The sequence below is a fragment of the Coregonus clupeaformis genome, chromosome 3 (assembly GCF_020615455.1).
Source record: "Coregonus clupeaformis isolate EN_2021a chromosome 3, ASM2061545v1, whole genome shotgun sequence".
NCBI classification, from domain to species: domain Eukaryota; kingdom Metazoa; phylum Chordata; class Actinopteri; order Salmoniformes; family Salmonidae; genus Coregonus; species Coregonus clupeaformis.
In genome coordinates this window covers 7,228,947-7,241,475 of record NC_059194.1, presented here as the reverse complement: position 1 = coordinate 7,241,475, position 12,529 = coordinate 7,228,947, and the positions used below count along the sequence as shown (strand labels likewise).

At 46.1% G+C, this 12,529-nt stretch overlaps 1 protein-coding gene across 1 annotated transcript; it reads right to left on the bottom strand.

Moving 5' to 3' along the window:
- Window positions 1-343: 343 nt before the first annotated feature.
- Window positions 344-8,223, bottom strand: zgc:92242 (uncharacterized protein LOC436899 homolog). The gene is made up of 5 exons (XM_041848500.2): window positions 8,040-8,223; window positions 6,202-6,615; window positions 2,375-2,610; window positions 1,561-1,786; window positions 344-1,411 (listed from the first exon to the last, which is right to left on the bottom strand). The coding sequence occupies exons 2-5, from the start codon at window positions 6,380-6,382 to the stop codon at window positions 1,260-1,262; spliced, it is 795 nt and encodes a 264-aa protein (XP_041704434.1). The 5' UTR covers window positions 6,383-6,615; window positions 8,040-8,223; the 3' UTR covers window positions 344-1,259.
- Between the last annotated feature and the right edge of the window lie 4,306 nt (window positions 8,224-12,529).

Here is a 12,529-nt window from a genome sequence, read left to right as displayed (position 1 = left end):
TGTGTGTGTGTGTGTGTGTGTGTGTGTGTGTCTGATCTTAGCGCATGTTTCTGTCGCCATCCAGCCGCCACTCGCTAATCAAGTTACCACTAGTCCCTTTTGATCCTTTGTTAACCAGCTGCTGGGAACTCCACTAGTGAACCAGAGCATGGAGTTCCATGTAAACAACAACCACTTGAGAGCACAGCATGGGGTCAACACTGTTTTATTAAGGGACTTCAGAAAAACAACCTTAACCCATCTCGGATTATTCTAGTTTTTAATTCATTCCACCCACACGTGTGACCTGTGTGTGAGTGTGTGTGTGTGTGTGTGTGTGTGTGTGTGTGTGTGTGTGTGTGTGTGTGTGTGTGTGTGTGTGTGTGTGTGCGCGCGCACATGCATATGTGTGTGTGTGTTTGAGATCTAGATGTAATCCTACCCCAGAGCAGGGTGAAAGGCAGGTCTGGTTGTCCTCAACCTCTCTGGTCACCATGGATACCACTCACTACAAATGAAACAGAGGACTCCCTTTTTCTCTCTCTCTCCCTCTTTCTTAATTCTCTCTATCACCCAAGCACACCCACACACACACACACACACACACACACACACATTTCTTCAGAATTTTTATTTAGCTGAATTAGAGACCAACAGGTCAAAGAAATCTGTGTTTCGCACAAGCATGTTTCACACACAATTTAGAAATAACCTCCTCAAACAAATGTAGTTACAGTGCAGATATACAAAACAGAATATGACCAGAAAGCCTACGAGGTTAGACTGTTAAATAAAAAAAGATCAGGCAACTAAAAACACGACAGGATGGTTTGACCTATAGCCCAAACATACCAGAGACAGCAAAGTGAAAATAAATTATGCAAAATTCATGATTAGAAACGTAAAGCTAAATATCTTCCAACACCCCATGTACAAATCAGATACAAACCTCATGTAACTATGTAGAAATAGCTCATGTTAACCATGTCCAAACCCTCTTGTGTATTTAGGTTCAAGGAGAGGTGGAACTGTATGACTACCACACAGTCTCCAGGAATCTTCAAAGGGGGGCACTTCACCAGAATACCAGCGTCAAGCATTCCTCCCACTCAGCCATGCATGTCCACCTTTGACTCGGCTAAGTTTATAGCTCCTATTTCTCGGCACCGTAGCTCAGGTGAGTGTCTGTCCGTAGGTCACTTGTACCTGGTATTCAAATGAGCTCTTCAGGTGGGCAGTACCTCTTCTGTGTGATTGGTTGACCGTGGGTGCCCCTTGTGTTACCTCAGAGAGGACCTGGGCACCAGCTGCAGGTGCAAAGGTTTGGTGGGCACAGGAGGCTTGGCGATGGGAGAGGATGTGACAAATGTTCTCCTGAGCTGGGCCACCCGACCACCAAACGCTGGGCTCTCCTCCTCATGACTGACCACCACTAGAGAGATAGAGAGGGAAAGGATTGTAGAAATATCTGTTAAGTCAATTAACTTGAATCGAGTGTAGAGTAGACATGTCATTCCAGAGAAACATGCACATGCAAGTATGCACACACAAAAACACACTCTCTCTCTCTTTCTCTCTCACCTCCTCTGCCCTGTGAGCGGGCCTTCTCTGTGACTGACAGTTGGGGTTGGAGAGACAGGCTGATGTTGCTGCGGTGGGGTCTGTAGCAGAGGCCCCAGTCCTTTAGGTCGTCTGTGCTGTTGCCTGACTCACTGTCGCTGCTGTCCTCCCCGGGGTCCTTTGGGTCATCCTCAGCACTGCCTGAGTTCTGGTCCTCCTCAGAGTCCTTAGAGCCGTCTGACTCTTGCTGGAAATAGAAGAAGAATGGTGAGCTACATCCTGTATGGTAGAGCTACATCCTGTATAATAGAGCTACATCCTGTATGGTAGAGCTACATCCTGTATGGTAGAGCTACATCCTGTATGGTAGATATACATCCTGTATGGTAGAGCTACATCCTGTATGGTAGAGCTACATCCTGTATGGTAGAGCTACATCCTGTATGGTAGAGCTACATCCTGTATGGTGAGCTACATCCTGTATGGTAGAGCTACATCCTGTATGGTAGATATACATCCTGTATGGTAGAGCTACATCCTGTATGGTAGAGCTACATCCTGTATGGTAGAGCTACATCCTGTATGGTAGAGCTACATCCTGTATGATAGAGCTACATCCTGTATGATAGAGCTACATCCTGTATGGTAGAGCTTAAATATTTATCTCCCTCTTTCCCTCTCTTTCTGTCTCACACACACACCACACACACCACACACGCACGCACACACACACACGCACGCACGCACGCACGCACGCACACACACACACACACACACACACACACACACACACACACACACACACACACACACACACACTTAGAAACACACTTACGCTGAGTTGCATCCGTATGGCTGATTGTGAGCTGGTTTGGTGGTTCTCTCTGTCTGTCAGTAGAGACACAGTATGGATATCAACCACTAGGTTGTTAATTTCTGTACTCTGTAGTCTGGTGTTGGTACGGAAGGTCTGGAGGAGTTTGGAGGATATAAATTCATCCACCTCTCCGATCACGCTCACACTCACATCCCCATCACGGCCCAACAGCCAGCGCACACTCTTACTGTGACCTGAGGAGACAAAGAAACACATAGACACATTTAATATCACACTGTGTCACTACCACAGATAATACAATAGCAGGGAACTCTTAAAACCTATCTCCATTTTAGATCGATCATCAGACTTCGTTGATGGAGTCTGGTTGTCATACTGGTTCCAGCCCAGCAGATGGTGCTGTTGTCTTATCAGTGAACAAACACATTACTGAGGTCTGCTCTGCAGGAACCTAGCTTTGTCTATTGTCCAGTCTACTGGCTCTGCACAAACACTGCCTTACTGACACACTAGTATATGGTCTTCACCTTACAGTAATCACTCAGATCTGACCACAGATCTGTGCTAATTAGATGACTAACAATTGGTGGGATACAACCTCTAGTCTCTAGTTACAGACAGGTCACCATTACAGTTATATGATCACGATACACATGAATAGGCAACTAGCCTAAATGTAAAACAATTACCCATTTCAATTCATTCATTTCAATTCAGATAACTGAAGATAAGCCTATGTAATATAGAGCAAAATTGCAACAAAAGGTGTGGAAATGTTCTTGCAGCAAATCATTTTGGAAATATGGGAATCATTGTACAAGATGGGCCAAAGGCTGTGTGTGTGTGTGTATGTGTGTGTGTATGTGTGTGTGTGTGTGTGTGTGTGTGTGTGTATGTGTGTGTGTGTGTGTATGTGTGTGTGTGTGTGTGTGTGTGTGTGTGACATTGTTGTACTGTGTTACCTACGTACTGTCTTACGTAAGGAGAGTCTTTCTGGGCCATGGGGCTGTGAGAGGAGAATAAAGGGCCTGTGAGAAGAATGGTGAAGTGTTGCGCAACACAGCGCTTTTACGGCTCAGTTTAACACCCAGTGTTAAGAGACGAGAGAGGACTGGCCTACTGCTACTCAGGTGACACACGCACGCTCGCACACACGCACGCCACACACACACACACACACACACTCAGGTGACACATAGAGCACAGATTGGAAAGACAAAGGGGTAACGTGATATTCGGGGCTAAAAGCGGTGAGCCACACCAAACACAGGGCTTACTCAATTCTATGCACTGCTATTCAATCTGCCGGGCAGGCAGGCAGGCATGTGGAATGAATCAATCGCTGCAGCTGTGTTTCTGACGATAGAGCTCTGATAAGAGGGCTTGCTAGTACACTATACTGGAGGGGATAGGTCTCATTCTATATACAGACCAGTATCCCTTCTCTCTTTTCTTTCCAAACTATTGAGCGTGCCGTCTTTAGCCAACTCTCTTGCTATCTCTCTCAGAATGACCTTCTTGATCCAAACCAGTCAGGTTTCAGGACTGGTCATTCAACTGAGACTGCTCTTCTCTGTGTCACGGAGGCTCTCCGCACTGCTAAAGCTAACTCTCTCTCCTCTGCTCTTGTCCTTCTAGACCTGTCTGCTGCCTTTGATACTGTGAACCATCAGATCCTCCTCTCCACCCTCTCCGAGCTGGGCATCTCCGGCGCGGCTCACTCCTGGATTGCGTCCTACCTGACCGGTCGCTCCTACCAAGTGGCGTGGCGAGAAGCTGTCTCCGCACCACGTGCTCTCACCACTGGTGTCCCCCAGGGCTCAGTTCTAGGCCCTCTCCTTTTCTCCCTATACACCAAGTCACTTGGCTCTGTCATATCCTCACATGGCCTCTCCTATCATTGCTACGCTGACGATACACAACTAATCTTCTCCTTTCCCCCTTCTGATAACCAGGTGGCGAATCGCATCTCTGCATGTCTGGCCGACATATCAGTATGGATGACGGATCACCACCTCAAGCTGAACCCTGGCAAGACGGAGCTGCTCTTCCTCCCGGGGAAGGACTGCCCGTTCCATGATCTCGCCATCACGGTTGACAACTCCGTTGTGTCCTCCTCCCAGAGTGCGAAGAGCCTTGGCGTGACCCTGGACAACACCCTGTCGTTCTCCGCTAACATCAAGGCGGTGACCCGCTCCTGCAGGTTCATGCTCTACAACATTCGGAGAGTACGACCCTGCCTTACACAGGAAGCGGCACAGGTCCTAATCCAGGCACTTGTCATCTCCCGTCTGGATTACTGCAACTCGCTGTTGGCTGGCCTCCCTGCCTGTGCCATTAAACCCCTACAACTCATCCAGAATGCCGCAGCCCGTCTGGTGTTCAACCTTCCCAAGTTCTCTCACGTCACCCCCCTCCTCCGCACACTCCACTGGCTTCCAGTTGAAGCTCGCATCCGTTACAAGACCATGGTGCTTGCCTATGGAGCAGTGAGGGGAACGGCACCTCTGTACCTTCGGGCTCTGATCAGTCCCTACACCCAAACGAGGGCATTGCGTTCATCCACCTCTGGCCTGCTGGCTCCCTTCCTCTGCGGAAGCATAGTTCCCGCTCAGCCCAGTCAAAACTGTTCGCTGCTCTGGCACCCCAATGGTGGAACAAGCTCCCTCACGACGCCAGGACAGCGGAGTCACTCACCACCTTCCGGAGACATTTGAAACCCCACCTCTTTAAGGAATACCTGGGATAGGATAAAGTAATCCTTCTACCCCCCCAAAAAAAAATTGTAAAGTGGTTATCCCACTGGCTATTTGTGAGTTGCTCTGGATAAGAGCGTCTGCTAAATGACGTAAATGTGCCCTTGAGCAAGGCACTTAACCCTAATTGCTCCTGTAAGTCGCTCTGGATAAGAGCGTCTGCTAAATGACTAAAATGTAAATGTAAATGTAAATCCTATCAGATAAAGTGGGGGAGAGGGAGAGAATTCTGGGCATTACACATATACACACTGTTCTATTAGAACCAATGGAAAGGATAGGTCACATTCTATATCCAATCAGATAGAGAAAGGGACAGGGAAAGAGAGATAGATAGAGAGAGAGGGGGATAGAATGGGAAAGAGAGAGATGTGGGTTAGTGAGAGTGGTGGAACTTGGCCTGAGCTGAAGGCCTCTTTCTGTAGAGTGTGGTTTCAGGGTTGTTCTCAGAATAGTGGGGTGGGTGCTCCAGCATGCTCAATTACTCAGTACCTCCCTCTCTCTCTCTCTCTCTCTCTCTCTCTCTCTCTCTCTCTCTCTCTCTCTCTCTCTCTCTCTCTCTCCCTGCTGCTTTCTCTTCTCCTCCTCAGTCTCTTTAACCCTCATTACTCCTGTATCTCTCTCTCTCCCCCTGCATCCCTACCTCCCACACTCTCTCATGTCCCCATCTTTCATCCCCCCTTCCTGTTCCCTCTCTCTCTTTCTCTCTTTCTATATGTGAAGGGTTTTCATCTCTCCCTGGCCTGTATGTCCTTTGGTGTGTTGAATCTAAGGACAGAACATTATGTGCAGGCAGAGAGAGGAGAGGAGGCAGAGGAGGGTACAGGTGGGTGTGACCGCCCAGGGAAAGGAAAACAGAAGTTTTGAAATGCACACTCTCATTTCTCATATGCAGTTACCATGACGCCAGGGGTGTGTTCTGAAGTATAATCTAGTGTACTGTACATGGTCTGGAAGGATTCTGCATTCTGTACTCACTATTAAAAGACTGGTGTGTGTGTGTGTGTGTGTGTGTGCGTGCGTGCATGCGTGTGTATTCATGTGTCTATTCATGTGTGCATGCTGTACCTTTCTTAGACCTGCCGTGTTCCCTGGTTCTCCTCTGTCCCTCATCCTTCTCCTCTCTCTCTGTCCAGCGTCTGACCTGCTCCTCTCTCATCTTCAGGAACAACATTCTCCTCTGGTCTTCACTCAGGGCCTCCAGAACCTCTGGGTCCACCCACATCTCCTGTAGGATCTGAGCCAGCATACTGTCTGATGCTAGATAAACCCCCTTCCTCTGGTGCTGTTGGGACTGTCTAAAATGCTGGTGCCGGCCTGGTTCAACAAAGAGGGTTTTAAATCCCCCACGTCTGGTGGATCTGGTACAGTCCAAATTCCAAAATGCTGAAGAGTTCTCTTTCAACTTCTTAGACGTTCCCTCAGTTATGTTATAAAGCTTCTGCTGGGAGAGTGGATGGTCACTGATTCCTTGCTGGTACTCTAGAGCAGGAGAGAGCATATATATGTGATTAAAGCCTTTCTCCTCAGCTTCTCCCTCTTTGGCTGTCCACCAACACAATTGTATGTTTGTGTGTGTGTGTGTGTGTGTGTGTGTGTGTGTGTGTGTGTGTGTGTGTGTGTGTGTGTGTGTGTGTGTGTGTGTGTGTGTGTGTGTGTGTGTGTGTGTGAGTGCCTGTGTGCGTACGTGCGTGCGTGAGTGCGTGAGTGTGTGTGTATGTGAGTAAATGTGTGTCCACTCCCTCTACTACCCCCCCACACAGAGCGCTGCCCTGCTGCTTTCAAACATTCAAAGGTAAACAGAGACCAGAGACCAACTCATCTGGGTGGCAGGACAGCTTTATGTAAACAGAGAGAGAATGCCAGTGAAAGACACACACAGAAACCTAGCTTTATTTCCATTATTTGGATTTAGCGAGAGGGAGGGAGAAACAGAGGGAAAGTTGGCACTGTTTATACTTTTTTTAGAGAGAGAGAAAGAGAAAGAGAGAGAAACTCAGAAACAGAGAGAGAAAAGGCGTGGAAGAGACTTTGCAACGAGGCTAGCTATCTCTAATGACCAAAACAGAAGAGACAGAGAGATAACCAGAACTATGTATCCCCCTCCTAAGGCTCATGATCACCTACCCTCTTACCCTATCTATACTCAGATAAACATACATACTGTTTTTAGAACATTATCAGCAGGTGAATGAGATAATGATCAATAGTTATCTTTGTATATGACTCAACACAGAGGGCCAGACCACCAACACTACCAACAACCACGCATTGTACAGTTACAGGACATCAATGGAGAGAGAACAGAACAGCAACACTTTCTATCAGCTAATATATGGAATACCACTACTATTATCAACAGGTAAAGCACTGCAGGAATCAAACACTGGTACAGATTAGAGGCATTACAGCAATTATAACATCATTATAACCTCATTATAACGTCATTATAACAACATTGATACACAACATAAAGACTTGCAGTAGTGTAAGTACAGACTAATCAGAACGGATGCCTGTTACACACTGACCATGGCAGAAAGACACACAGACACACAAAGCGGGAAGTCTTGAATCTATGCCAGCATGAAATACATTAAGGGTTACCATAGTCACTGTTCACATAGAGAGAAAGAACCAGGGCAGAAAAGACAGAATAGAGAGAGCAAGAGGATGTATGTTGTGTACTAACAGAGAAGTTTAAAAAGTGTTTAGTGGAGTTTTCAAACAGAGCCTGTTTTACTGGGACTGACAGAGAGGGGTTATGAGAGTTGGATGAACTCGGACAAGAACAAGAAAGTAAGAGAGAAACAAAAACGAGAGAGTGGTGAGGAAAATAAGTAGAGTGGAGAAACCCCTGAGAAACCCCTGAGAAACCCCTGAGAAACCCAGCATACTTTACTTACTGTGACTGCTCAGCCTGTAGCGTTAGCGAGCCTGGTCCGTGTGTGTTACACAGTGACTGACTGTATCTGGGTGACGTGTGTGTCTGAGTGTGTGAGTCTGAGTTTGTGTGTCTGAGTGTGTGTGTCTGAGCATGTGAGAGCAGTAGAGCAGTCTGTCTAGCCTTTGTACTGGATATGAGTGGGCTGCAGTGACATCATAACATTCCCTCTCTCTATTGCTCTCTCTCTCTCTCTTTTGTTCTCTCTCTCTCTCTCTCTCTCTCTCTCTCTCTCTCTCTCTCTCTCTCTCTCTCTCTCTCTCTCTCTCTCTCTCTCTCTCTGTCTCTCTGTCTCTCTTTCTCTCTATTTCTGTATGTCTCTCTCTCTCTCTTTCCTCTCTCTTTCTCCCTCTGTGTTTCTCTCTCCTCCTCCTCTCCCTCTCTCTCTCTCTCTCTCTCTCTCGTTCTCTCTCTCTCTCTCTCTCTCTCTCTCTCTCTCTCTCTCTCTCTCTCTCTCTCTCTCTCTCTCTCTCTCTCTCTCTCTCTCTCTCTCTCTCTCTCTCTCTCTCTCTCTCTCTCCTCCCTCTTTGAGGTGGAAATATCTGGAACTCTTACAGGCAGGAGGAAGTATAATAACTTACCGTTAACTGGTCATTGATAAACATGATCACATCAGCAGTCATCGTCAGGTGGCTGACCCCACCCATAGTTGAATGACTTATCAGTATCTGGTAATGAGAGCCTTTGTGTTGTGATGTCTGGTTCCTGGTGCCACCTCATGGCTTAAAGTCAATACACTGTTAAAGCAAAACATGAACACAGGAAGGACATTTGCAGTATACAACAATAACAATGTGCTGTAAATGTAGCATATCAATAAATGTTGGGTTTGAGTCTTGCTGAATTGAAGCAGGAAAAGGAAACAGAAAATATTTACAGTCAGGGGAAAAAGTATTTGATCCCCTGCTGATTTTGTACGTTTGCCCACTGACAAAGAAATGATCAGTCTATAATTTTAATGGTAGGTTTATTTGAACAGTGAGAGACAGAATAACAACAACAAAATCCAGAAAAACGCATGTCAAAAATGTTATAAATTGATTTGCATTTTAATGAGGGAAATAAGTATTTGACCCCCTCTCAATCAGAAAGATTTCTGGCTCCCAGGTGTCTTTTATACAGGTAACGAGCTGATTAGGAGCACACTCTTAAAGGGAGTTCTCCTAATCTCAGCTTGTTACTTGTCTAAAAGACACCTGTCCACAGAAGCAATCAATCAATCATATTCCAAACTCTCCACCATGGCCAAGACCAAAGAGCTCTCCAAGGATGTCAGGGACAAGATTGTAGACCTACACAAGGCTGGAATGGGCTACAAGACCATCGCCAAGCAGCTTGGTGAGAAGGTGACAACAGTTGGTGCGATTATTTGCAAATGGAAGTAACACAAAATAACTGTCAATCTCCCTCGGCCTGGGGCTCCATGCAAGATCTCACCTCGTGGAGTTGCAATGATCATGAGAACGGTGCGGAATCAGCCCAGAACTACACGGGAGGATCTTGTCAATGATCTCAAGGCAGCTGGGACCATAGTCACCAAGAAAACAATTGGTAACACACTACGCCATGAAGGACTGAAATCCTGCAGTGCCCGCAAAGTCCCCTTGCTCAAGAAAGCACATATACAGGCCCGTCTGAAGTTTGCCAATGAACATCTGAATGATTGAGAGGAGAACTGGGTGAAAGTCTTGTGGTCAGATGAGACCAAAATCGAGCTCTTTGGCATCAACTCAACTCGCCGTGTTTGGAGGAGGAGGAATGCTGCCTATGACCCCAAGAACACCATCCCCACCGTCAAACATGGAGGTGGAAACATTATGCTTTGGGGGTGTTTTTCTGCTAAGGGGACAGGACAACTTCACCGCATCAAAGGGACGATGGACGGGGCCATGTACCGTCAAATCTTGGGTGAGAACCTCCTTCCCTCAGCCAGGGCATTGAAAATGGGTCGTGGATGGGTATTCCAGCATGACAATGACCCAAAACACACGGCCAAGGTAACAAAGGAGTGGCTCAAGAAGAAGCACATTAAGGTCCTGGAGTGGCCTAGCCAGTCTCCAGACCTTAATCCCATAGAAAATCTGTGGAGGGAGCTGAAGGTTCGAGTTGCCAAATGTCAGCCTCGAAACCTTAATGATTTGGAGAAGATCTGCAAAGAGGAGTGGGACAAAATCCCTCCTGAGATGTGTGCAAACCTGGTGGCCAACTACAAGAAACGTCTGACCTCTGTGATTGCCAACAAGGGTTTTTCCACCAAGTACTAAGTGTTTTGCAGAGAGTCAAATACTTATTTCCCTCATTAAAATGCAAATCAATTTATAACATTTTGGAATATGATTGATTGATTGCTTCTGTGGACAGGTGTCTTTTAGACAAGTAACAAGCTGAGATTAGGAGAACTCCCTTTAAGAGTGTGCTCCTAATCAGCTCGTTACCTGTATAAAAGACACCTGGGAGCCAGAAATCTTTCTGATTGAGAGGGGGTCAAATACTTATTTCCCTCATTAAAATGCAAATCAATTTATAACATTTTTGACATGCGTTGTTCTGGATTTTTTTGTTGTTATTCTGTCTCTCACTGTTCAAATAAACCTACCATGAAAATTATAGACTGATCATGTCTTTGTCAGTGGGCAAACGTACAAAATCAGCAGGGGATCAAATACTTTTTTCCCTCACTGTAGCTGTTTGGAGGAATTTCAACCACTTACAGCATATTTACATTGTAGCCCATATCTCTTTCCCTGTCTTTCCAGTTTACTCTGTATTGCGGCAACAAGCTCAAGGTCCTTTCCCTGTTTCGGTCGAGTCAAGCCGGCCAGGTCAAGGTAGTCGCAGGGAAAACACAGACCTGCAACAGCAGCACGTGGAAATTCGGGGGAAACACAAAGCACATTAGTCATAAACCAGCCAGCACAGGTTGGGTATTTTTCCAGGGCAATCAGATAAAGATATGTCGAAGTGAGTCTTAATGTGTCAAAGGTTGTGATTGAGCACATGAGTGTGTGTTTCGACACACCTACTTGTTTATACTTGGCCACTCACTACCAAGTAGATTTCCTTGCCAGGAAATGACTCCTACATTTTCCTGTAACCGTTTGATTCCTTGTCATTGAAATACAGTAATTATACAGTGATTAAGGATTGTAAAGAAATCACATTCACATAACAACAAGTAGGTGGGTAAACTCTGATCGCTGGTCGCAGTGAAAATATATACTTTCAATGCATTTTTCCACAAAAGCTGTGTAAACTAAATAAAGTGGGTAAAGTGCGTTTGCTTGCATTTACCCTTCACTACACCACTTCTAGTGTGGTGTGGTGTGTGGTGTGGTGTCATGTGTGGTGGTGTGTTCACAGTGAACTGCAGATTACTGTACTACTGTAACATACAGTGCATTCGGAAAGAATTCAGACCCCTTCCCTTTTTCAACATTTTGCTACGTTACAGCCTTATTCTAAAATTGATTAAATAAACCATTTTCCTCATCAATCTACACACAATACCCCATAATGACAAAGCGAAAACAGGTTTTTAGAAATCTTTGCAAATTGTATTACAAATGTAACAAAATAAATACCTTATTTACATAAGTATTCAGACCCTTTGCGATGAGACTCGAAATTGAGCTCAGGTGCACCCTGTTTCCATTGATCATCCTTGAGATGTTTCTACAACTTGGTTGGCGTCCACCTGTTGTAAATTCAATTGATTGGACATGATTTGGAAAGGCACACACCTGTCTATATAAGGTTCCACAGTTGACAGTGCATGTCAGAGCAAAAACCAAGCCATGAGGTCGAAGGAATTGTCCGTAGAGCTCTGAGACAGGATTGTGTCGAGGCACAGATCTGGGGAAGGGTACCAAAAAATGTCTGCAGCATTGAAGGTCCCCAAGAACACAGTGGCCTCCATCATTCTTAAATGGAAGAAGTTTGGAACCACCAAGACTCTTCCTAGAGCTGGCCACCCGGCCAAACTGAGCAATCGGGGAAGAAAGGCCTTGGTCAGGGAGGTGACCAAAAACCCGATGGTCACTCTGACAGAGCTCCAGAGTTCCTCTGTGGAGATGGGAGAGCCTTCCAGAAGGACAACCATCTCTGCAGCACTCCACTAATCAGGCCTTTATGGTAGAGTGGCCAGACGGAAGCCACTCCTCAGTAAAAGGCACATGAAAGCCCGCTTGGAGTTTGCCAAAAGGCACCTAAAGGACTCTCAGACCATGAGAAACAAGATTATCTGGTCTGATGAAACCAAGATTCAACTCTTTGGCCTGAATGCCAAGTGTCACATCTGGAGGAAAACTGGCACCATCCCTACGGTGAAGCATGGTTGTTGCAGCATCATGCTGTGGGGATGTTTTTCAGCGGCAGGGACTGGGAGACTAGTCAGGATCGAGTGAAAGATGAATGGAGCAAAGTACAGACTGATCCTTGATGAAAACCTGCTCC

What these genes read in the sequence shown, in the direction of transcription:
- zgc:92242 (XM_041848500.2), bottom strand. Translation starts at nt 6,382, where the DNA reads ATGCTGGCTCAGATCCTACAGGAGATGTGGGTGGACCCAGAGGTTCTG. An exon ending in CCATACGGATGCAACTCAGC is followed by an intron (nt 1,787 to 2,374) that starts GTAAGTGTGTTT and finishes TTCTATTTCCAG; the next exon opens with CAAGAGTCAGACGGCTCTAA. An exon ending in CCGCTCACAGGGCAGAGGAG is followed by an intron (nt 1,412 to 1,560) that starts GTGAGAGAGAAA and finishes CTATCTCTCTAG; the next exon opens with TGGTGGTCAGTCATGAGGAG.